Genomic DNA, 27,584 nt, shown 5'->3' with positions numbered 1-27,584 from the left:
GGAAGAGCCTGAAGGGGGAAAAAAGGAGAATGCCTGAAGAGTCTCACTAAACAGCAAAAAGATTTTCTAAGAGGAAAAAAACCAGCAGACTGGAAAAGTTCAAGGATTTATACAGAATAATCTAGGTTGGAAGCAACAACTGTAGGTCACCTGGTTGAACTGCCTACTCAAAGCGGGGCCAACTTAGATCACTTTTTGCTCCAGGTCTCATCTAGATGCATTTTTAATGATGAAGACTTCACAACCTCTCTGGGCTACCTGTTCCCCTAATTGATAAACCCTACTGCAATTTTTTTTTTTCCTTAGTACCTAACAAAAGCTTCCCTGTGGCAACTTCTCTACTCTGCTTCTTGTCCTGTTCCTCCTCATCTCAGAGTTCTCACAATGCCTATGCTTGCTACAGGGATAACATCTAATAACATCTACAGGAGAATCGATCAACAATTAAGCTATAATGATTAAGTGGAGAAATTAAACTGAAGTGAGAAAGTATATATGGTGACACCAAGTCATATTCTAATTCTAAAAGGTTACTAGTTCGTTTCAGTTTTGTTTCATGAAAGAAAACAAAGTTTCTACAGCCCTGAATGGCTACTTGTCTCAAGATTATTACTGTCTTGGACTGTACGTCCCTTCAGTTTGGTTATGAAAATGCACTCATCCTAAACACAATGATTTAATCATATGAATTAATTACCAGTTTGGGGGTAAAACCCCAAATAAACCATACAAGGAGCATCACAGAAATAAGACTTAAGAACAGCCAAGCATTTGCATTGGGCATAATGGGCAGGGTCTGGGGTAGCCAAGGCCTGCCAGGGTGACCTGTGCAGAAGAGGTCAAGGGCTGCCCTGTGCCAGCCAAAGTTGCTTTCAGCTAGCTCTGCAACCACCAAACCAGCCCACCAACCACCAAAACTTTGACCAGAGGAGCCCACTGTGCTTCTGAGAAAAATATTTAAAAGAGGAAGACACCAGGGAAAGTGTGACTCTCAAGGGACTGTGGCTGGCAGAGGAACCCACACTGCAGCAGTGAGTAAGAAACAAGGAGCAGCAAAAGGAAAGGAACCACCATGCCTTGAACCCCACCTCCTGTGCTGCCATCGCCTCACTGAAGGCGCCAAGCACAGCATGTGGTGAGAGGCATCCAGAGGGAAGCCAAAGGCTGTTCTCTAAGTGTTTATTTGTTTGCTTTTATTTCTCAATACCAGAATAATTAGAAGTCTATGTTAACTGACAATAAACTAAATTCATTAAAATTCCCTGACTCAAAATGATTGTTACCCAGAACAGCATCTCCATCACAAGCCTCCTAAGTTCTCCCATGTAGTCCTCTTACTCAAAAGAGTAACATTTAAGTGTAGAGGATTAGCACTCAATAGTGAAAAATAGGATGAAAGCCACACAGACAAATGCAAACGCGTCAGTAGCATACACTGTTTTGAATGCAAATGCTGACATTTATCAAAACCTACATATTTAATTCCATATCCATTGATATTGTACAATTGACAAAAGAAGTTTCATTACATTTCCCTGAAAACAAAAATTGAAATTTCACTTTCAACTTAAATACAGAAAATATAAAGGACCTAACTCGGGTTTTAAGTGCGTAAGTGTATTTAAACTACACCAAAGACTATAAAACAGTATATAAAAAAATATTTCAACCCAGTCTCCAAGGCACAATGAAGTACTGTACCAGCAATTACGGCACTTAGCATTTAATACAACATTACAGCATGTTTTAAATGCCCTAAATCAAAATTATGAATGTCACCTGCAATCAGGACTGAAACAGTAAGGGATTAATTTTGACTTGGTAAGTCTCCTCTCTGTCTGAAAAACAGTAGCATTTCTCAGCAAATACATCAGGTAATCCAACCACACAGTTACCCACTCTTTCTGGTTCAGGTAACTCCAGCAAATGGGTAATTCAGACAAAACTTTATCAAATTTACTGTGGTATACAAGTATATACACACATAGCAAATAAAAATCACACACACACATATACGACTGTGAGCATAGCAACACTTTACATATAATTCCTGTTTAAAAAAGAACCAGATGACTTTAATGCAAAGAGTTTAAAGTTCTAATCACATTCCATATTATAGCCAGAATTTCATCTTATGATCTTTTCCCCACCCAAACATGAGTATGTACATATATAAAAATAAAATAAATCTGAATTTTATTTTATGATAATATCTCAAACACTCAATAAATGTTTATTTTTTCCTTCTGAGCAAATCTGTAAACAAAAACTCAATTGTAGTCTGGTATCTCCAAAACCACAACTTTTAGTAAGTTTCCAAGAGGGAAGAGAAACAAGTAGCCTGCTAGGGTAAAAATACTGCGATTTACTGAATGTTATTAATCATACATAAGATAAGAACTTAGGGTGCATAGGTACTTTTTCACAACTACTTGATTTGGCAGTAAAAAATAATGTGCTGATTTTTCCCTTTTTCAAGAGCCAGAACAATCCTAGCAAGATGCAATTCAAACACTGGGAGCAGTATTTTAGTACCAAATGACTGGCAAAATCCTTCTAAAATTTCTGTAACACCTCGTTCTCTTCAATTTTACTAACAAAATGCATACACATTTCCTACTGCAAATGCAGTCTAACAGAGTATCAGTTAACTTTAACAGTATTTTCTATCTGTCATTAAAAATAAGCTTGATACTCAAAGAAATGGAATTAAAACACATCATATCAAGTAAAACTGCATATTCACTGTGAGATAAAGATAAACTGAACTCACTTTGGGTTGTTTTATTAGGTCAACTAAATCCTTTACTTGATGTCGCAGCAGATTTTGACACTTCCACATTTCATTCAATGCTCTAAAAAAAATTTTAAAAAAAATCAAAATAATTTATTCAAATACACAGCTGTCCAATAAGAGCTTTTACATTTTTTTCAACTTCAGACTCAGAAATGTGGTCATCCCCTGAACTTTCATTGCTGTGTGAGCAAAGGCTAAATGTTTCCTAGTAGCACGATACAGAAATTTTAATTAGTCATATCAGAGTGGAACAAAGTGAGATTTTGAAGCATTTAATTTCAGATGCTTAACTAAACTGCCTTTAAAAGAAAGTAGGAAGTAACTGATGTCTGGCCCATAAAGAACTCATTTGTACAAGCCTGAAATCACTCTTCTAAAAACATTCCAAGCAGCGGGCTAAAGCAGATGTTTAAGATTTTTATCATCAAAACAATGTTTTTCTTGCATGCAGAAAGCAGCTAGTAGATGAATAAATTGTGAAAAGTGGACATGATTAGACTTGTAAGAGATGCATTAGAGCTATTCAACACGATTGAAAAATCATTTTCCAAGAAAAATAAGCCATATAAATAAAATCACAGCTTCATTTAAAAAAAATCTAGAATCCACAGAACTGTAGAATTCTGAAGTTATTTGTTGCCTGAAATAAGTGCTGAAAGGAATCCACTTGGAATTATTTTTTTTTTTAGCTTATACTAAAAATTACTAGAATAGTAACTGTTTATTAATATACTACTCTTAATTTTAGTTTGTTACTAGTCTCCCTCACAAGAACCCCTCCCCCCCACATTTTCAAGTGACTGAGTACTACTAAACGAAAAACAAAGTAAAATCAACTCAATTCAGTCAAATCGTGAATATTACAGCAGCAAAAACAGTCAGATTCATGTGTATGTACCCATTTCAAGCCGGAGAAGGCACGTAACAAGTAAAATGCATACTGAAGGAGGAAAGACAAACAGTTAATTCCTTCCCACTCTGAAGTCATCCCAGCTACTACAACAAGGAATTATTAATTGAGAATTCATCAGATACGATCTAGGGCTAGTGAATGCTACTATCTGTGCTATCTCTTTTCAGAAATAAGAGGACTGACATGCACTCAAGCTTTTTTCCAGATCTTTGACGCTACTTTTTTTAGCTGTTTATGGTCAAAAGGTACCACACCTTGTTAGACAACACCCTATTAGTTTTGGGTTTGTGTTTTTGTTTTCCAAAATCCCACTTGAAAAATAGGTATTATTGCTACAGTCTATTTTCTGATAGTTTGTAAACTACTTTCATCCACTGGCTTAGGCTACTCATAACAATTTGAAACTAATTTACAGTCGTATCTGCATTAAAAATTTTGTAAGTCAAAACCAGCACATACTTAACAGCATTTGAATCCAGTGTTGCATAAAGATAATACAAACATTTCATTCGTTCGTTTGTTTCCAAGTTGTGAGGGACCATGTACTGAGCAAAGATGCGTTCAACAAGCAATCTGAAAGACAGGATTAAGAAACTCAAACTGTAACGGAAGAAAGCAGTCTTGAATTACTAAAACACTCATTCAAATATTCTTAGACCAATCCAGAGATCAGTTGTTGCATATAAAGATGGGTTTATTAAAAAACTTAAAGGTCAAGTTACTTATCTTCCAATATAATTCAGCATAAATAAACAAAAATGTATCATTACGGAAGATGTAACATTAATGTTGGCAGTAGGACATTTAAGGACAGTATCAATCTAGACAGGAAGCAGAGGATTTTAAGAGAAGGATGTCTCTTGATTATCAGCCCAAAAGAGATGCTATCAGTGAATTTCAAAACAGGTTAGTATCAGGGTACATTCATGAATTGACCCTAATTAACGGACCTAAAATAAGAAAAGAAATACATTGATTGTATCACACATTATCATGAAGCTCAGAAATAGAACTGAGGTACTAGTCAGAAGAAGTTGACTTCCTTCCACCCCTCCCTGACCCCTTCCCCAAGGGCTGAGTTTATCCCATTTCTTTTGCTTCTGAAAAAAAAAAAAAAAAAAATAAAGTGGGTACATTCACAAGGGAATTATTAAAAGCTTCTGCTATAACACTGAAGCTCCTTATTTGGAAACAGGGGAAGAGAGTGGTTTGGGGTCTGCCAGTTACCTAGGAAAGACCGAGAAGAAAAACCAAAAGGAAAACTAAGCCTACGTTGCAACGAAGTCCCAAGACTTTTGCAAATTGAGGTCAACATTAACAGAATGGAGTAAATAGGTAAAAAAATAATAAGTTACCTGTGGTCAAACCCCAAACCCAGCCAGTTTAAAAAGATCCTGAAGTTAAAGAAAAACATGAGCAGGCAAGATTTGATCTTAAGATCCAAACAGTTCTGTCTACTTCCATGGTACCACAAAATAATTGCTTGTTTTGAAGATGAACCTTTGAAGCCACGAGTTTTTGAAAATACTTGTGGGAGTTTGCAATGCCACTTGTATCTGATAAGGCCAAAGGCTCATATCCAAAGCCACCAAGACACCCTTGATTAGTCAAGCTGAACTAGTTCCCAAACTAGTTCCTCATCAGCAACTATCTATTTCTCAATACAAACAATCATATACAATACTATAGCTGGTATGACAGAGGCACTGCTTTCACGACAAACCCAGGACAAGGCTCTAATTCACGGCTATTATAGTACAGAAGAGTGAGATGCCTTAACCATTGTCATTACCTGTACTAGATCTTTAAAGCATACAGGCACAACATGCAAACCTAAAGCAAGATTGTTACAGCAATTTTAGTTACTGAATTTTAACATAAAAATTAGCCAGGTACTGGAATATAAACAAAAGCCTCCTTTATTGAAGCAGTGAAGTACAGCTAAAATTTTGAAACATTCTGACCTATCTCACCCATTAGAATAATTTTTGGCAAAAAAAAAAGTAGAGGAAACACAGGACAACATTTGGCTGCAGTGTTATAAAATTACATACTGGATCACAAAATACAGGATTATCAAGTCTCCTTCTTGTCTGTATTTAAGCACAAATAAAAAACCCCAAAACATCTGCATAGTAACTTACCACACTTATTCACAGAATCACCCAGCTTTCATGACTGACTTACCGGTCATCAATACTGTTTTGATAATATATGTGCAGAAGTTTATCTTTGATCCATGATATCTGTTTTGCAGCTTCTTTTCCTGCTTCTGATTGTAATGAGTATTTCTTGTATATCTGTGCGAGTCCCATCATAGCTTCCTTCCTCACTCTCCACTTCAGAAAAAGTAATAGTACCCAGTTTAGCAGTTGAAAACTCAAAACTGGAAAGACTTTAGAATTTCATAGTCTACACTATTTATTTACAGAAAAGTTAAATCGATTTCTATGTTCAACACTTTCTCATTAGGACATATATTGCATCATATCTATTAAGCTAAACCTTTCACCATCAGTAACAACAATGCAAGTATGCCTCTTGAATTTAGAATTCTTACAAATTTAAGCCAACAACCTTTCTCACAGTCTATACTGAATATTTGTGATTGTATTATGGCTGCAACAGGGGAAAGCATGTCACCAAATGAAAAAAAGTTAGGTGATAGTGTTAATTTTAAAACATTTGCAATCAACAACCTTGTTTACCGCACTTTAACATAAGCAGCAAACCTCATAAATTTTGCCAAGTAATGAAACATAGCTGAACTAAATTTAAAGACTATTAAAATTTGAAAGCTACTACACTGATTTGTAGTTGTCCAATGACCTAATTAAAAGCAGATAAAACTAGCTACATCTGATGGTGGAACACTTTTCATCAGTAATCTACATCACGAAACCTGCTTGCAAAATCTCTTTAAAATGTTAGTTTTATGAGGGTCTCATTTTACTTAGATATTTTATTAGAACGAGACAACTGGAACAACACTGTTGTGCTTCAGCCTTTTTTGGGGGGTTTACCCTAAGCATAGTATCTTAGAAATATAGCACAATGAAAAATGTGCTATTTCAGTCAGGGGCAAAAGATGCCTCATTAAATAGACAGCTTCAAAATGTTTTGCATTATATTGGGTTTCATTCATCATTTTAAAATTATAGTTCAGCATTTTTTAGAAGCACTGCTTTTCAAAAAGCCGAATCAAAGTCTAGAAATACAACTCACAGCCATTATTAGTACTAATTACATCTTACCCGCTTGTCCAGTGTTCGTTCTCTGACAAAATTAAGCAGGTGATCATTGACAAGCAAAAGATCTTTTTTAGCAGCAGTAACTATGGATACTATAACATCATGCCTTATGGCCTCTTCAGGGTCATGTGACCTTACTTTAAGATACTCTGGAAAAAAACAAAATTATTATTTCATTGTAAGTATACAACTTCAGCTACTTTTCTTTCCCTAGACATACCCAAATGACAGAGGCAGAAAGCATGATTCTCTACTGTTTTGAGCATTAACAGTAAGAAACAAATAGTATTCTTTAACTGAAAAGTAATCAATCAGTAGAACTTGATATTTGCCTAGAGTATCAAATATTTGTATTTCTGGTCTTATAAGAAATAAGAAAATGGAAATAAAGAGTTATGGGTTTACATTTTTATTTCTATTATTTCTTACAACAGTTAGGCTATGTCTACATTAGCAACTACCATAGCCAAACAGAATTGCATCTGTAGATTAGAACGGACAGTGCTGAGAACCTGCTAAGTTTAAAATGTATATATTTTCAAGTCTTACCTCAGGCTAGAGGCTACTCTATTCCCGCAGACTCCATGTTCTGTGGCTGCTGGAGCACATTAGTTGCGCTCCTGGCCATAATTTCTGTTATTATCCACAAGGAATCTAGTTCACATACTTCAGAAACACTCCACAGTGAGCACCACACAACCATTGTAAGCAGGGACAAATCAAGAGACATACTTCGAAAGCATGCTCTTTGCCCAGGCTACAATGGTTATTCAGACACATGCTAGTTTATTAATCTTAAAACAATTCTTCCTAGACTATTTTGGCCCATTGCTGCTCATTTGGTAGCCTCAATGATCTTACATAATCAAAATTTTAAGATTCCTGCTTGTGTCAAACATGTTAGCTACTATTGTCATTTTAGAAATATGACAAATACAATGGCAAAGTCCGTATTATTTTTTTTAGAAGTACGTATTTTAGGTTAATTTAGAAACACAAATGGGTAGGAAAACACACACAAAAGTTAAGATCACTGTACACAGCATAGATCAGTGAAGCATTGATAACATTAAGAAACACTGAAAGTTTACTTTGAACGCTGTTCTCATTACTGTTCAATAACCAGTGAAAATTTTCAAGTCTCATCTGAAATACTGGCCATTAACATTTCTAGTAACCAGCACAAGTGTTAAAAGAGCACATCAAGAAATAAAGCTTTGCACTTATGGACATTATGAAATTGAAAATCCAAATAAGACATTTTTTAAAAACTTTTGTTCCACAGGATCACATAGTAAACTAAAACAAATGAAGAACAACGCCACTGCACAGAACAGTTCTGATGTCAAACACCAGTGAGTCAGGGAAATTTTTCAATAATTTGACTTTGATGAGTGCTGTGGGGAGACAGAGGAGGGGCAAGCAAAATTACATTTCCCAGAGGATACCATTAGAGGGGGCACAAAGTCTTTCTGCAATGAAAAAAAAAAAAATCCTTGAAAATACAATTCTGATAATTGAAAAGGAAATATCTTTACCATTCCATCAAGGAAAGGTCCAGAAGCTTACTACTATTTTTTTTTTTTTTTTTTTAAATAAAGCTGGCTTAACAATGCCAGTAACTATGGGACAACTCTACCTTGCCTGTATTTGTAACTAACTTGACAAACACTCAGGAAGCAGGCCACCAATCCCATGCACTTAACAGCTCTTTAAATTCCCTCCTTAGAGCAAATAGACAAAGATATAACCTCCAAAAATTACAAGTAGGAGTTTACTGATCAGTGGGATACAATCTCCACATATAGACTATGAGGGGAAAAAAACCCCAACCAACCAATTCTATTTACACTTTTTTCATTAAGACATCAGGAGCAAGGAATACTAAACGCTTCTATTTATGCCATGGCCTTCTTCCTACAGAGGTCTTCAATTACAGGCTTTGTTTGATCTGAAGGAACAGGAACTAACGACTGTAGTCAGTCACAAGGACTGTTGTCATGTTTCAGACAGTGGCTGTGTAACACACGTTTCAGCTTTGTGGAACTGCACCCTAATTAACAAATGCCATGACCATTAGTTTAGCCAGGCGGCCTTTGCCTGATCCTATGGTGCTTCATTTCAACAGCAGTTGGGAATGCAACTACTGTAAGAGGGTGACTTCTTTGGCTAATGCATTCTTTATGTACAACCCCTAGCAGCACTGAAAGCAGGGACTCTGTGACTTAGAACCCCAACCCCAATTATGTCCTCCACAACAACTGACAATGTTACTCGGGATTACAACTAACCTTCCCGACTTTTCCAGGAGACATAAAATTGTATTTTAGCATTATAATAACTCTGATACCTGTTAAGTCTTTTGCTAGGTCGGGATGGTTCATAAGGCAGTGACTTGCAAATTTCACACATTCAAGACGAATAGGTACGTGGATATCATTAAACCTATTTAGAAACAAGACAATGCATTACAACAAAAAACCCCATCACTTCTACCACAGTAATTAGTTTATTTCGACACAATCTCAAATACCTCCAAAAACATTTTTATGCCTCCCATGCACAGTAACATGCATAAAACATCTCTGATTTCACAGTACTAAGTAGACTGTGTTTAGCTTAAGAAAAAGTTCCTGCATTCATTTATTAATTCACATTCTGAACACGAAGGGAAATATCCTCACCTGATACACAAGAAAATCCCCCAGGCAGACAACAACTATTCATTAGAAAGATGTCTGACAGTATTTTAACTATCTTTCCTGTAATGCTCCACATAATTAACCACGAAGCATGTATCAGCAACTGAAAGTTTTGTAAGTCTGTGGTATTAGTCCCCTCTTTAAACTGTATGACAAACAGCAAGCAGATGGGCATCTAGCCTAGTAAAAATTTCTTGAGATGGATCACTTCAGCTTCCATAATATTTCCTTTCAAAAGACTGAATTAGGTTTGATGCTTGAAAACTAGTATTTTCTTGTGTTTAGTTTTAAGTAATTTTAAAATAAAAATATGGATGTAATGATTTACACACAATTATTTTGAAAAATTAAATGCATTTTCAAGCTATCCTCAAAATGCTCTGATTTAAACAAATTAAAAATCAAATTCTAGGACATTATTGCTGTGTAAATGATTCTTTATCAAACAAAAGAGGTTTTAAGGAATAACTTTTAATGAACACCAGCTATGTTTTCAAAATCAAGAGATTTTAAGAATGGTTCCTTTCATAACACAGCTATTACAGCTTAGTTAAAATCCCTGAAAAAAGTAAATACACGTATGTGATTCATAACTAGTTGAAAACAGTAATTATGAAAAACAGATTGCATGTATTCACACTGCTTCACATTATAAGACAATGAAGCATTTTCCTTTGGGCCCAATTACATCTAGTATTTTTTTATGAGATGCAATGTTTTAAATAGTTATATACTTCCAAGCAAAAGACCTTCCCTCAGTTAAATTCCCTGTACTTTTAAAAGCAGCATTTATTTCAGGACTTCATTCATATCAAAATTCAATCATGCATTCAATCATATCAAAACCAGTTATAAACTACTGCATTTATAATATTTTATAGAGTTTGTCCTCATTTACTCAAGTAAAAAACATTTTCATCATAGTATCCATACTTAATTTTCTCCTGACTATAAGCTCCCACTATATTTTCTATCTCAAACTGGCAAAACTTTTCAAAACCAAAAGACTAAGTGTTTGCAGCATTGTAAATACTGCATACCTCTTTTAATGCACTCCTACCATTAAAAAAAAATTTTAACCAGTACACAAATACTGTAAATAAAAGCCTCAAAACCGGTTCTATTATCACCTGATGCTACAAATGTCATTTGATGTTGTTTTAGGATTATTCCATCATTGAATAGTTTCATTTGTGAAGAAATTAAAATTTCTTTTTAAAAAATAAATTCACTATTTTTCAAATTAAAATAAACTTTTTTATATTAAAATAAACTATTCCTTTTTCTTGACAATGGCCACAAAGATTGTTGCAAAAAAAAAAGAACTAAAAGATTATTTATAATTGTTCATTCTGCAGAATCACAGATACAGATGATGTGTATATAATAATCACTTTAACATTATCTGTTGGATTTCAGATAAAGCAGCAAGAGGGAACTCGTGCTCAGCTGTGTCACTTTAAAAAAAAAAAAAAAGAGTTGAATTATACTTCATTGAATGTTTTTCCCCTCCCAGGAAGGGAAGTAAACCAGCACATACCTCCCCAGGTAGCACTGCCAAAGTGGTTTGTTTTGAGATGCCAGCTCTGAATCCTTTGCCCCAAACATTTTTGCTAGAAGTTTTACAACTTGCAGGCGTTCTTCATTATCATTGCTCTGGAAAATGAACATATTTATTATTTTTTTTAAATTAAAAAATAAAACAAACCCCGCAAACCTCAGAAAAACAGGTCTGTTTTGTACAGCTTCTACACTAGTATACTTACACACCTCTAGAAATATCATCATACAGCTTAACAGATTTTTCTTGTACACAAATGTGTATATCTCAAGAAAAAAAACCCTCGCTATTATTGGGAGAAGACAAAATAATAAAGGCAGTAGAAACAAAAAAACACTTAGAGACAAAAATCAATGTGAACAAAGCCTAGTGAAAAACACAAGAAACATACATCTTTAACCCTCGTTTACAGATTACTGATCCTGTCAGGAAATCTGATATGTGCCTATACAAACATACATAAATTCAAATACAACGCAAAATCCACAAAACTCATTCTACATTTGTTTGTAATTAAGCAATATTCTAGAGAACTGTAAACCTTTATGTGCAAACATTTAGTTAAAAAAAAGAAGTTTTCTGAAAACAAGTTTTTAGAGAACATCAGATGAAGTACCCAAGATTTGAGATGCAAAAGGATCTGGTCCTGTATTTAAGCCTATATTAAAAAATGCTGAGTTACAACAGCTACTTTTCTTTCATATTTAAAATTAGGACTGACAGAGATAAAACAAGGCCTTTTTCAATTTTTTTTTATTTTCACTGGTTTGCACTACACTTGTTTAATAAAACACACAGCATTTGAAGCTTAATACATACTTCAAAAATGTGTGCTAACATTTGTGCAATTAGCACGTATTTACTGTTCACCAAATTTTCTTTTGATTATTAAAGAAAACCAGAACAACTGGCTGCAACACTTCTTTGAAAAGGGAGTAGCTAAAAATTAGTTTATACTTACTAGACATTATTCACTGCTTATTATTTCAGTCTTTTTTTTTTTTCTGGTAATAAAGACAAGGATTGTTTAAAATACTGTTCTTTTTTACCATCTTTGACATTCTTATTAGTTCAACATCATCTTTTGAATGTGAACAAGAAGTAAGAGCACGATGTAGCTGTCAGATTTCTCTAATACACCACAGTCTTAAAGACCAACTATTTCTCCTGACTCAATACCATAAATGGGCTGAAGTTTCCCAGTATGCCCTTTTAATGCAGCTCCCCAAGAACAGTAAAAGCATTTGTAAAATCTTTAAAGTAACAGAGGTGGAGAAGTTAAGAACGAAGAAATCTAACACTGATACATTACACTAAAAAAGACTAATTCTTCCAAATACACTTTAGTATTATTAGCAGCATTAACAGTAAATATATTAATATGTTTGTCTGCATTTGACTATTTTTTCCAACTAAAATTCAGATTTACATTACTGAAAGCCATCTACAACCTCCTTTTCCTATCTGTAGTAACTATCTTTTTTCTTGATGAGTTTCAGCTTTTAAGGTTCATTATGCTACAGAATTCTCATTCTGTGCCCTCATGCTTACAAATTTTAAAATTTTTTGTAGCTTACGTTAGTACAACCGCCATTACTCACATCCCACCTACACCTGCTTAAACCAACAAAGTACTGAAAACATTAAGAATCTCTGAATTTCTCTAGGTAACCTCACAGATCCAGAGCAAGACACCCCAGAGGGTGGGGAAGGATTGGGATAGAGGAGTCAGGAGTACACTAAAAATTCAACTACTTAATTACACAGCCAGAAATATAGAAGAAAGCAAAAAGGCATTAAAAAAAACCCCAACAAAGACATCCTTAATGAATTAGCTGCAGAAGAAGTTTTCACTGTATTAGCCACTTATCCAATTATATGACAACCCACGCATGTTTCTAGTCTTGTTTGTAGAAACAATGAATATTTGTGATTATGGATCAAGAGTATTATTTAGTACTTCCTAAATTTGGGCCCAGATATTGGTCTCCTTGAAACATTCTTAAATAAGCTCCTAAAGGTATAAAAATCAACCTGTACTTCTTGTTAAATGAATGTGTCACTGCTACAGTCTTGTCTCCTTTGTTCTACTTTAATCTCTACTACTTTTTCTGAGGAAAACCAAAAAACAGCAGAAAAAAAAAAACCAAAACAAAACCCAACCAACCAACAATAAAAAAAAAAAAAAAACAAGAAAAAAAAAAGGTTATCAAACTGAAAAAAATCTTAATCCTTCTCTACCCTATGAGACATTCCCTACTTGAAGAGTCACATACTTCACCTCTTTTCTTAGGTATGACCCAGCACTCTTTATGCCTAACATGGTTGCATAATGACTTGTCAATAAAAATTGATGCTGAACACTGATGTTCTCATTTCCCCATACATGCTCCTAACACACAGGCAGCTGCTCTACTGAGAAAATATTAGGGTCTGTCACTAACAACAGCTAAGTTGGTCAGATTGTTATCACTACCAAGTCCAAAAAAACAGGCAGCACTGAAGATCTGGGGGAGTTTGGGAATAGAAGCAGACACATGATCTGAAACTTGCCAAAAAATTTAATTACCATATCCAGGAAGAAAGGCAGCACCACAATAACAGAAGGCAACATTTTTATTGGTTTTATTCATGGCATCATATTGGCTTAGCAAGATGATAAAATAAAAACCATTTATGATTATTTCCTATATAATCTATTTGTGAGCTTTTCATTCTCCTGAACACTGAAGTGGTATTCAGTTTCAGTAATACAAATCTCTAAAATTCAAATGTGAGTGAAGGAGTATCAGCTTCCTTTACAAGCTGACCCACACAACAATACATTCTTACATCCGTTCTCTCCTACACCAATAATGCTTCTGTGCCAATGCTAGATCTCTAAACACAGTGTCTTAAAATGCCAAGACCAGGTACAAATGACTGATCCTCAGAAGAGATTAAATTAGATGAATTTCAGTGTGTGTTCCCTTGCTAATCCCAGAGACTTCTTTCCAAAATTAGGTAAAAAAAACCCTAAAACACCACAACCAGAAGTAGTAACTATGACTTGACACAGCTCTCACTGAGTGTTAAGAGTTTAACATTACTCCTCTTCTGCCACATGAGAACACGAGATTTTTCTTTACAAATATAAAGATGCAGCAAGTTGACCCTGGCCAAAAGCCAAACACCCAACCCAGCCTCTCACTCACTCTCCTCTCCTGCACAAAGAGGGGAAGGAGGGAAAACAGAAGGAAAACTAAAATGCTCATGGATCTAGATAACAACAGTTTAATAGGTAAAAAAAAAAAAGCTGGGTGCACAAGTAAAGAGGGAATTCATTCACTACTTCCCATTGGCAGGCAGATGTCCCACCAGTTCCTGGAGAGCAGGGTCTCAGCATGCACAGTGCTTGCTTGTGAAGGCAAACACCATGAGTATGAACATCATCCCCTTCCTCCTTCCCCTCTGCTTTTATTGCTGAGCATGTGTCCCCTCTCAACCTCCTGCCCTGCCTCTAGTCTGCACTACACAAACCTGACTGCATTTAAATTCTCTTCAAACATACTTAAATATTCTTGGGACAGACGGGACAGAAAAAGCAGCTGAGGGAATAAAGCACTCAAAAGCTGCACATTTCAGAGAATACCAGTTACTGCCAGCAACCTTTCATTTTTCATCTAAATAAACATGTACAATTCTTACAGCAGTTAAAACTACCTGGCATTGTGACCAAACTGTATGGTCACTGGTTGTAGCAAAATGGCAAGGTGCTTGAACACTAGGTGGCCACACCGGTTAGATCCAAAATAGTAAACATGCACAACAGTGTTACTGAGGTACCTAAGCTTTCTCACAAGTTCCATGCATGGTCAAAAATTTATTTGGTCAGTGACAGGAAAGCCCTCGGATTTTTCCCACTCAAAGAGACAGTCTAGAACTTCTATAAGATCCTGATCTCATGAAGATAAACTGAGAGGCTTCCTGTCATGAAGAGTACAAAAGAAGTTCAGGGAGACTGAGAGCAAGGGATTTGGATCCTGCCAGGTAATGAGTCACAGATGTTTGGTTCACATCCTCAAACTCCTATCGGTCACAGGGGCTGAGAACAAGGCAGTTCAACCAGCCGGAAGGCTGAGAAGATTACTCAGTGAAGCTCACCTGGTTGTTGAGAGAAACCACCACTACTTCATTTTCAAAACGTGCTGCAAAATGTTTAGAAACAAAGAAATAAGACACTACAAGGAAATTCTGCTTCATGTACAGAATATACAACTACTGGAAAAGTTGCTGATACCAGGAAGAAGTTTAGAGAAACAGGATCATTATCAGAGAAACACCTAACACCCATACTGCGAGACTGAGTACCCTAAGGTCAGGTTGAAACATGAACAATCCCTGATAGAACAACTTAAGAATGCAGAGAGCCTTCATCATCCTTCAAAAACAGAAGGTCCTCAAAACTGGAACAATCTGGACCAAGAGCACCTTTTTTTTTTTTCCCCCTGTCTTCACTCTAACTAGAATTTATGGAGGGAGCATGGCAGCCCTTGCAATCGTAAAAGAGGAGTACATCCAACAGACTTCACAGATTTCGGTCTGTCCTCAGACAGAACTCCATAGTTCTCAAGCCCAGGCAGCATACAGCTTCACCATAAGCCAAGCACATTCATGGGAGACGCCTGGACATGACCTCCCACTAAGCAGAGTCACAGATATTTGTAGATGATTACTTGGAGTGGTTGGTAGTTGGAGACATTGGGCATATGAACTGCCAACAGCAGCATACCACTGAAACTCCAACAGCTTCCAGCAAAGAAGCACTGAGATCCAGTTTCTGCAACACCATGTGAATTTTAAACAATGGCTAAGTTGTTCATCACCACAGCCACACAACCCTCAAAAAAGATAGCAGAGCCCTTCTTAATCAAGAAGGGGTATGTCCACACTGAAGCATGTATTCCAAGACAGAAGGATAGTTTTTCCAATACGGCATTGTAACACCATGCACTGTATTCTATGTACAAATCTTTGCATTAGAAACAATTTGTTCAGCAACTTGACCCAGTGAATTACCAGACCCCATTTTCCAAGTACTAAATGGAACCAAAATGTGTCGTTTGCTCCATACCAGAGATGTACTTTTAAGCTCCTTCTTATGCAAAGGTGATTAAGAGGACAGCACCAAAATGGCATACAGATAACCTCCGCTGGCACCTGATAATGGTAGTTATCTCTCTGACACACGAGACAAGCAAAGACCATCTTAGATGAGCCAGACTCAAGAGAGAGTCCAGAAGACTTGATAGCACAGCATGTCTAAACAGCACCACAATTCCACATTCTCCCAGAGAAAATGTGCATCAGTTCTCAGCATGCCCTAAAAATTCCTGAAAAGCCACCTACATGTCTAGACAACTCCACTCACTTTCCTCCCTTGTCTTAAAGGCAAAAGGTTATCTAAAGGTGATCTGTCACCAGAAGACTTACAGAACAATTCTATCTACTTCGAAGTAGTTACTGGCTGATTATGCTTGGTGGCGGTAGCATCAGTCCACTGAGCTCCAGAAATGAATATTAACATAACAGCAAGGTGGTTGGTATGACATTTAATTCTCCAGCACCTACTGTCCTCAGGATAAAGTATAGTGAAAAAGCTCCCAGGAGTACCAAGCACAAGAAGATGGAGGAATCATAGGAGGAATGTGTGCACAGAACCAAAGAGGCAGGCAGCTCAGAAATATTTCTCCATCGGCAGCAGTACCTTTTTATATTCAGCTCAGTATTTCAAGTTGCTCCAGACGACATCCTGTTGGTTTGTACATCTCAAGTCTCAGCAATGTTATTACAAATTAATTCATGCAAACAAGCATTTTGCTTTGGGTGGAAGAAGCACAGCTGGAAAGTCTATCCTCAAGGACTCATCCCATTCACCAAACAGGTTTTGTCAGTAATCACATGGCTCCAGGACCAGAACATCTGTCTTCTTGATGCATCTCCAGTAAAAAGGAAGGCAGGCAGGATGGACGAACTACACTGTATTTCTCTTTAAGTACTCATTAACAGGAACCAAAACACGTAGACCATTAGAACATACAGATGGAGTTTCTCAATAATGATCCTTCGAAATCTTTAACCATATTATCATTCTTCTAGGAATTCCTATCTTCTCTTGCTTGGCTAGTAATTTTCCACTTTGTTGCCAAATGACATCCAGAAAAAGCAAAGAGATTTTTTCCAGGTTATCAGTAATCAAGTTTATAATATTTGCCTTTGGAAATACCATGTCACATCATTCTTTTCTTATACAGAACAGCCTAATTATTATTTCCCGATTTATTTTAAAGTCCTGTGCCCTACTGAGCTGACCTTCACTGTTCTTGAGCCTTTACATGATAGGGCCAGTAAAAAAATTTCAAAAATTGTTTAGCATCTGTGTGAAAGTAACCATTAAAAATTTAAAAAGAACAGCTCTTGGATAAAGATGACTCAAACTACAGCAAAACATCAGAAAATCCTTTAAGAAACTGATTTTTCTTTTAAATTAAATTTCACTGAAATGTTCCAAAATACTGGGTTCTGTTCATATTCAGGCAGAACCTGCGAAGTTTGCACCTGAACATATTTTAATAAATATTTGAAATAAACAATGAAAAAATTTTAATAAAAATAAAAGATTTACAGCATTAGCTGTGAAGTGAACCAGAACACTTGGTGTCTTGCTCAGATAAGTCTACCATAAGTCTACTTCCTCTGGCCAAAGTGGTTTTTTTTAATCACTGCTTTTGAAGTCAATTATAAAGAAAATGCACATTTTCAAAAACACAGAGAGCAATTACCCAATTTATCTTAGAAAAACACAGATCATATGTCCACTTCCATGTGTCCAATGCATGCAAGATGAAACCATTCTGATACATCTTCACTCCTCAAAACTGACAGTTCAGCAGCTGAAATAGCCACAGCTTCCAAGAGTATGATTTGAGTATTTGCCCCTAGTACTTCACTTCTGTCATCACACCTGTATATGCAAAAGCCAAATCAGACAATCTCATAGAACAAAAACTGGACCTCCCTGTGAAACTACACATTCGACCTAAATATACCCTACAAACTTCTACTTAAGTAGCTAGCAGAGAGTCCATAGCAAGTGAGCTCAGAATACAAGGCTCAAACTATGGGCATGGATAAAGACACAATACTGTGTACCAAACCCAGAAAAGCCAAAATCATCTAGTCAAGCTCTGATATGATATGCAGATATACAGAGCTCACTGAAGTTTCCGGTTATTATATCATCAGCTTTAACTGACCTTTGTTCAGACATCTCTTCTCCCCCGTATTTCAATACGGGCTGCCAAGCTTATTTTTCTCCTTTACCACCCACCTGAGCAAAGGTTTCATCAAGCTAACAGGGATACTGCTGTCCAGTTTCTTTTCATTCGAAGCAGCAAAATATTAGCTGCCTTCTACCATAAGCACTCTTGAGTTTCATTGAAATTACACTCTCTTCTTAACACACTAACATACTATTTAAGCTAGACCTGAATTAAAAATGCTTGACACTAGCTGCTGTTGTTTATAATAAAGCCACAGCTATCGTTGGAGTGGAAAGTATTTAATTATTACTGGCAGGCCTGCATAAAGAACAAACTTGTGTTGATCTCATAAAAAAAACCCCATAGGTTGACCATATTTCATTAATATTTCAGAACAATCATCTTCAAAATACCCTTTTAACCACAGAAAGATCTTACAGACTTCTCAACTCATTTAGAGCCATAAAACGGTTTGGGTTGGAAAGGACCTTTAAAGATCATCTAGTTCCAACTCCCTCGCCATGGGCAGGGACACCTCCCACTAGACCAGGTTGCTCAAAGCCCCATCCAACGTGACCTTGAACATCTCCAGGGATGGGGCATCCACAGCTTCTGTGGGCAACCTGTTACAGTGTCGCAAGAGTTTAAACCAGAATTATCCTACTCCAAATAGAAGGGTGTTGGTTTTTTTTCTGTAAAAGATAGGTCAAGCTACATTTGACAGCCAACAGGACAAGTATATATTATCTGTCCTTACAACTTAAGGCATCAAGAACACACATCTGAAGCAACAAGACTATTCAAACATAAGCTATACTATGCTCTCAGAACAGCTACAAACTGTGCCGAGTTCAACAAGACACCAAGGAATAAGAGCAGTAAGATGGTAATTGTCAAAATGTACATGTCTATTGGAAACACTGTTAAACTGGATCTTACAAATGACAAACGTGAACCACCCTCAATGGTTCAGACCAGAAGAAGAAAACTACACTAAGGATCAAAGAGACAAGAAGCAACAAATACACATTCATCATCTAAATATAGTATACTAAACAAAGAACGGAAATGCAAACATGAAAGAATATGTTGTAAATTAAGAAGTACAAAGAAAACATGGAAATGCTTAAGGCTGAAATCACCCAGCTGAAGGAAGAGACCAGAAGTTGTTCCTGGTGGGGAGAGGGTGGGCATGGGAAAGAAGAAAGGTTGACAGTGTTGGGCTACTGAACTTGCTGATTCCAAAGGTAAAATAGGACACAAAAAAGAAGTTCATATTGAAATAGAGTATGATAATCAGTGAAGGACAAGGAACACAATTCAAGAATCTGCAGTTTTAAATGGATCTAAAGATTGAAAGGTTACAGCTATTATGGCTATGAAAAGAAAAGATGTGGCAGCAGTTAAGATTAAATCTCTTGAATAACAGCTTCAGCTGCAGAAATACACTTTTTATTGGAGTAAGAATGATAATTGCTCACCATCTGTAGGAACAGGAATTAAAGGCTGAAAAAGGTCTACTTTTAAGACACAGACGGCGAGCAGTAAACTGAGCTTTACTTCTTTCAGAAATGTGAATGGAAAGATAAAACCATAAAAAAACAACTCATCCAACAAGTGCAGTGTGCCTGCCTAGCAACATTAGTGAAAAAATAATAGGCATTAACAAGCCACTAAGATAATAAACATTGCAATGAAAACAGGCCAAAGGTTCTATAAACCTAAAATCTGTCCTCAATAATAAAAATACATGTAAATTTACAAGTGGCCTACTGCACATTAGCCCTCAAGTTTAGTAACAGATCACTTTCAAACTTAGTGATACAAAACTAATCAAATTCCCCACTTCCACAGAAACCCTGTGGAAGAAGTAGTGCAGAATAAAGGGAGTACCAGCTGTTACTGAATTTCTCCAAGCAATGGAGACACTCTAGATTGATAGGAATTCAAAAAGAAAAATACCTATTAAAGTAGATAGCTAGCACCAGCTATCTTTCAGGCATAAGAAATAAGCCTGAAAAAAATCATAAAAGTCACTGCAGCAATGAATACAAGATATATTTGTGGAGTCTAACCATGTGTTTCCACCTGTTGCGGACCTTCTATTTGGACAAAACTGTCAGTACATCAGTTTCCATTAACACAGAGCCCAACTTTTCCCTGCCAGAATTCACTATTCTGAACAGATGTAGCTCCTATGAACAGCTAGCAGCACAATGTACTTTCAATATACTGAAGTCCTTCGCAAGAAATACTACAGTAAACCAAGGAACAAAACAGGTCAGATTCTCAAGTGATAAAAAAAAAAAAAAAAAAAAAAAAATCAAGTTATGCTTGAAAGTCACAAGCCAAAGAAAACCCCACCAACCCAAACATATACATACATGCACCATAGATTAATATATTTGAAGTTAAATTCCTCTTTTTGAGGGCTTTCATTAGTTTTCCTTTAAACAATGCAGAGAATCTATGTTTTACATATAATTATTTTTATATGCCAAATAATCTGATGAATAAAAAAATCATTAACAGTCAAAGCACACACATTTCAAATATACAGAAAGGATAAGAAATGTTTACCTTAAGTTTGAATTCAAGCTGTGGTAGAACAGAAAGCAAGAGGTGACTGTCAATATTGTATAACTCCAGAATCAAGTCAAACACATGCTCTGACAGGTCACTAATGGATGTTTTACCAAGCATGAGGACCTGATTGAAGAACTGGAAAATAAAAGAGTATACATCAGTAACAAGAGCATATATACATTCTTCTAAATTCTGTGCTTGTCTACCACTAAATCTACCATTTAATCTTACAACATTTGTTTCACTATTAAGAAAACAAAAAAAAAAAGGGGGGGGGGGGGCATAGATCAGGATTCTGTAGCAGAAATCTTAAAATACCATTGGTTCATATTCAATATTACATGTAAATGAAAACTCACTAGAACTGGTGTTTAAATTATTTGTAGGGCTGCTGTGGTGAACTATAGAAACACAAGTTTAGACGAATTCCAGTGCATCACATCTTTTTCTAATGTGACTGTATTTAGAGTTACTTCACTATTGAGAAGAATCATTGTAAAAGGATTCTAACATTTAGTCAAAACAAGGCTGAAACAACTAGCTAATTACTATACTACACAGTTGACAGGTTAGGAGTTGTAAGTATAAGTGTAGGAATCCGTAATGGATTGTTTCAGAATTTTTGTTTACAAGCAGAATAATGCAGCTGTAAAGCAATTATTCTTTCTTAGTAAACTTGACAGGTATGAGGAAAACTTAATACTTCCCATTAAAGAAAATGTTTTATAACAAAGTATTAATTCCACACTACTTTCAACTATATCCTCTCGTAATACATGGGTAAGAAGGAACTAGAGAGGAATATGCTACCCCCTACTCATAAGGGGGAAGTCATAATTTGGAAGATTTTTCTTCTCTTTGGGTTAAAACAATACGCAAGTGTGGCTAAACAAATTATACTATTTCCACCTGCCACAAAGGCAACAGAATACACCTGACTGGCACTTCAGTTTCCTATTCCTAAACTTGGGACAGATGATCACGACTCTCTGTACCTGGAGGTTAACCATGTCAGTAAAGAAACTGAAAACATGAAAGCTACCATTTTTTAAGGTTATAAAGTGAACCCCAGGAAGTGATGCAGTAGAAAGTCAAGAGTTTCTAGTGATAATGAGTACAGCAACAACAGACTCAATACTGTCTCGCAGAGAAGTTTTCCTTTTCTGGATACAAAGTTGCCTGGAACGTATATATTCCTGGTTAAGAGACCAACTCCTACAGTGTCTTGAATACATTTTAAGAAAGAAAGTAACTTTCAAAACAAAGAAACCAGATGGCATATTTCCCACTTGTGGGAAATTAAGAACAGAAAACTGCATGTATGTATTTTCCATAAGAGGAAGATTCTTCTTGTACAGACTTCCTTAAAACCTGTCTGATCTTTACTTCCTCTCATCCTTCTTCTCTTTCAGTATCTGTGATGTCTACAGTCCCTTGGCTACAATACTCAATTCACTCATTTTTTTTCCTTATTATCTATTCTTAGATTCTGTTTCCTCTTCTTTTCCTGTGACATTAAAATTCTGCTCTATCTTCACTTCCCTTCGCTTCTAAACAGTCTCAGCCCCTCACTAGAAAAATAATTTGGCGACAGGAACAATGTGTTTATATACTTTTATCAGAACAACACATATAAATACATTTGGTCTTCTAGTCACATCAAGGATTGAAGTGCATCGTCTCCCAAGACAGCAGACAGCAAACTATGCGTTGCATTTTAGAAATCGTAACTGTTATGGGCTTAGTAGTTTCTATATGGTAAAGAATTAGACTCAAAGAAACAGGTTACACAGTGCTTCATTCTCACAAAGAGCAATTGAGAGTTTGTAAAAAGTTATTTTACAGCCCTATTTGACTATATGCAATTAATTCTTTTTGTAATACAGTTCAGTTTAAATTGTATAGATTTCCATATTGTTTTGCAGTCTTCACTTACGTTAGTAATGTACGGTTCAATTGCTTGCGCTGTCCTCTTTAGTAAAGCCTTTGCCAAATCATATGCTTGCTTGTTTAAATTCTGGGGTGGGGGGGAGAAGAAAAAAACAAAGGAAACAGAAAAGTTTTAAGCACATGCACTAATCCTAAAAACAAATACAAGTATTTAAAGCTACAATACACTGGTAAATGCATTAAAGAAACAGCCTGTTATTTTTTATACTTTCCGTAGTAAAGATAATACAGTCAAAACAAACCTAGCCCAAACAGAGCTTGATAGTCTGCACTGATATTACTGAGAAAACTCCTCCCTGGAAAATCAGGGCTTACTTTTCAATTGCCCGTCTAAGCCTGACACTCGGTGAAGTCAGTTCCTGTATTTTACTGCTCCTCTTCATCAGCTTCCCTCAAAACCATGAAAGTGATATAAAGCAACATCAAGGCATTTACAGCCAGCATGGCAGCAAGACTCTGAACAGGGCTGCAGTAGAAAGTACAATTCTGTCTTTGCATCAAGCAACCACCTGTAAACCACCATCACAGCCTCTCCATAGTATCTTACAAAGCCACACAGTCTGTTTGTCTGAGACAGCAAAGAAAAATGCCTGAATTTTAGTTCATGAGCAAAAAAAGGATAAAGAATACAAACTAATGAAACTGTACTACAAAAAAACAAAACCACAAACCCTACCCTATTCCCCAGCATTCCTATCCCTCCATTGGTCTAAGTGGGTTATTGCTCTATCATTGTTTCCTTCCTTTCCCAGCACACATTCTCCACGCTCTAGTTGCTACGTCCTTTCTTCAGTTCCTGTATCACAAATATTTTTTCAAGAATTTTAAGAAAATGCAACTTAGCCCTTGTGACACCCACTGCACATTTGATTAACACATAGAATGAAGCAAAACTCTGCAATTAAAAAAAAAAAAGTATTTCAATAGCTAAAAGTCTCTCTAAAGAAATATAGTTCCCCAAATTTTTATTACTCCTTGCAATTTTAAAAAACTCAGCATATTCCATTTGTAAGACAACAGTGTAAAGGGACAATTTGTGATTTTTTTAAATAGATCTCATCCATAAAAGGACGAAAACATCCTTTTAGCATAATGAAAAGCAAACAAGATGCATTGCCACACCCAGAGTATTTCTTTGCCTGCATATGCTTGGTACTTTGTAGTATTTGAATGAAAAAGAGAAGATACACAGAAAGAATAATATTGTCTGTACCTTCAAAAACTGTATAGAACTGTAGGCTTCTAGACAGCAGTGGGAACAGATTAACATTTTTCATTGATATAAAATGAAAGAAGTCTTTGACTTGCCTACTGATAGAATTTTTAGGTGACTGAAGTCAGAAGACTACAAAAATCCATGCCTAAAGTATCTGTTTTACTCACAGCCACTGCAAAAGGCAAATAAAAATCCCAGTTCTGGAAAGATTCTCAAATGTTAGCATTTTACGTAAGCATCTTTGTAATTTCCTCTTGCCTTATCTAATCAAGATACAAGGGTCAACACTGGCAGTCTTCTTGCAAAATTGTACAGCTGTTCCATGTCCCAGAAAATAGAAGCTTCCCCATGCTAGATCATTCTTTACGATTAAGAAAACAAAAATGAAAAAAGGTATTTACACCTGTAGCATTTGTTTCCTGTTATTTAGTGAAAGTTGTGACTGTTAGGAAATAAAAGGCGCAAATAACCCTAACAAGGAATGTATGCCATTTGCAATTCTTCTCTGATCCTTCTTGACTTCCACTGTTCACCTCCACCAAAACAAAGAAAACTACTTTCACCTGGGTAAGAGTGAACTCTAGATCACGAGCAAGATCTGATTTACGTATAAAACAAGCTGGAACAGCAGATTGTGCAGAGATCCAACAGGCAGATCTGTTTTGATTCGTATTAATTACAGTTTCAGCTTATATCTTTCACAGAAGTTCATTTTGAAACCTTCATGTTTCCCAAGATAAATGCTAGAAGTTGCTATTTGCAATCCTGCATATATCTAAGAAAAGCTGCAAAGCTAAAGAATAGTCTAAATCACAGCTGGCTAAGGAAAGGTTGCTATTTTTTCCATGCCTCATCTACTTGATTTAATTGTGCTGATAACAAGGGCCAAACTTTCTGAAAAAAACAATGCCAAAGAAAAGTCTTAAAAACACACAAGGAAGTTTTCTTCTCCCTTTTCCAGCTTCAGGATAAAAGCTGAAACAGAAAAAGCAGCACCGCCTTAGTTGAAATGAAAACAGGAGCAACCCAGACCATCACCAAATAGGTTCAAAGATCTTTTACAAAACGTCAAACCTATCTTTATAATTTAATATCCATAAAGCTACTTGAAACTTTGCCTGAAGGAGAAATTTTGTAAGAGTAAGACCTAATTTAACAAATTTCCCCTCTGTAAACTCTTCTATCATTATCCTCTCTTCAATCTTTCAATACATTTAGAAGAAAAAAACAAAAAAACAAAAAAACCTGACTTGTATTTCAAGATCTTTTAATGATTTAAGAAAGCTCTCATGATGGGGACAACAATCTTAATCAGGATGCTTCTAAAAGCATGTAAGTGCCCAGGGGGGATAAGCTTTTGAGTCCTGAATTAGGTAGAAACTAAGCCATCAGCTGGCAACACTGTTTAAAATAATTATTAGTAAGTACTACATTTTGAAGGAAAAAGCAGAAATAAGTATTGATTGATAAGGACAAACCAAAGAACCCCCTATAAAAAGGCAGAACACAGATCTACAAGATAATGGAGCAGTTACAAATAACATCTAAAACAGACTTAGAGGATGACGCAGGCAGATCTTCACCCCCCAAAAACCTCCAGTTTTCTTTCAAAAAAGAACATTAACGAACTGAGGAGAACATTTTTTACACTTAGAAGGGCTCCAGCAACAACATTTGAAAACAGACCATCTTCATCAGCCTCAACTCTTACCATGATTTTTGTGTATGTATTGCTAGCGTTTCAAGCTTTTTACACTTCCAGAAGACATTGAGTTTTGTCAACTAATTTTTCATGTCTTGTTCTTCTCTAGAATGACAAACTTTACTGCAAGATGCAAGAAGTCATAGCAACCTCTCTGACAGCATGGCACAGACATTTTTGTGTATCTATAGATAGGACAGTTTGTCGCAGAGCCAACATTCAGTTGTACTGGTGAAATGAGGTTGCCAGTCATGCAAATGTACACCCACTGATTTTTTTGTTACTTTTTCCAGCTGTCCCTCAATGTCCAATTAAACACAACTCAAAGAAATTAAGAGTGAAATAATTTGTACTCAACCTTTAAAAGAGAAAAAAAAACAGTGACAGAAAACAAATGCACATCTCTTATTTTTTCCTCAAAAAGGATGACTAGCCAGCATCAATCCAGTTCTTGATTTTACAACTTTAGGAGTAAAGTCAAAAGTTAAGTCTGTATCTAAAGTAATATTCTTAAAACCTATACACTTTAACATATTATTTTCTTGGAATTTGAAAAGGGTCTTTGATTTTATTTTTATTATCGATGGCACAACAGCAGAATTTGTACCCAAGAGCACTTGACAAAACAGTTCTAACAAATTCTCTAGTTCTGCTGGAGGGCAGTGACAGGTTTTTAAGGATGGCTGACAAAGAAAAAGCTCAGCTGAAGTGTTGCTAAGATAGATAACAAAAATTAAGCAGGTTCCTTGTAGAGACAGGTAGGAATTTGATTGTCAATATCACTTTTTCAAAAAGATAATCAGGTAAAGCATGTGGGATGTGCAATATGGATTCCTCGTAGTATCCCTGAGGCTGAAAATGGAACACTGGTAAATGCTTAAGGAAATAAAGTACAATTTGCCTTCCAACACATTGCACAAACACAAAATTGTTTACAAGTTTTGCCATTAAGGCTTTATAATCTAAAAAGCTTTATAATCTAAAAGGCTTTATAAATCTAAAAATTAAAAGGGAAAGTAAAACTATTGCTTTTTCCTGCCTTTTCGTATTGACTACCTCCTCCCTTGCTTCTGGTCTTTCTGGGTTTAGTCCACTATTTATTTCATTCCCTCTTAATATAACCCTATCTGAAGAATTTCAGTTGAGTTCATAGAAAAGAAAAGAGAAGCCACAAAAGGAAAAAATAAACATCACAGAAATTAAGAGTACATGGTCAGACAAGTCAATAAAACAGTAAACTTAACTTGTCTGATACCTGTCATATATAAGGCTGTACATACTCTAATGTACCTGTTTTGTGATACCACCGTCAGTCACTTTCACACAGGTTTACATCAATGTGGCTTTTATTCTGGCCAAGTGAGATGGATGACAAACTCAAGTGAGCTAGGAGTAGCTTCGACTACTTCAGCAACTACCAAATATGATAGACAGACATTTAATAGTATGTCATGTCCCCAGCATACGCTCCTTATGCCTGAGATTTTGCAGCTGTCCTGCTAGCACTGTTGCTTATTAGACTTACTACTCAGGACTATGGACCATATCTGGCATTCCTCCTTGGAAAAACAGTGACCTTGGTTTTAAGAATTAAGTATGAGTTAA

General features: G+C 36.0%; 1 protein-coding gene across 4 annotated transcripts in view; it reads right to left on the bottom strand.

Moving 5' to 3' along the window:
* Positions 1-27,584, bottom strand: part of PDS5B (PDS5 cohesin associated factor B) — a 115,099-nt gene that overhangs the window by 53,147 nt on the left and 34,368 nt on the right. For all 4 annotated transcript variants that reach the window (XM_055701974.1, XM_055701976.1, XM_055701975.1 and 1 more), the window contains exons 7-14: positions 23,048-23,128; positions 21,106-21,246; positions 11,204-11,319; positions 9,312-9,406; positions 6,965-7,110; positions 5,898-6,049; positions 4,170-4,283; positions 2,774-2,855 (exon numbers count right to left, since the gene is read on the bottom strand). In XM_055701974.1, the coding sequence (XP_055557949.1) occupies positions 2,774-2,855; positions 4,170-4,283; positions 5,898-6,049; positions 6,965-7,110; positions 9,312-9,406; positions 11,204-11,319; positions 21,106-21,246; positions 23,048-23,128 (927 nt within the window). The remainder of the gene's footprint in view (positions 1-2,773; positions 2,856-4,169; positions 4,284-5,897; positions 6,050-6,964; positions 7,111-9,311; positions 9,407-11,203; positions 11,320-21,105; positions 21,247-23,047; positions 23,129-27,584) is intronic.

This window comes from Falco cherrug, chromosome 2 (genome assembly GCF_023634085.1).
Source record: "Falco cherrug isolate bFalChe1 chromosome 2, bFalChe1.pri, whole genome shotgun sequence".
NCBI classification, from domain to species: Eukaryota; Metazoa; Chordata; class Aves; order Falconiformes; family Falconidae; genus Falco; species Falco cherrug.
The sequence above is the reverse complement of the archived record's forward strand: the minus strand, read 5'-3'. Positions and strand labels throughout refer to the sequence as shown.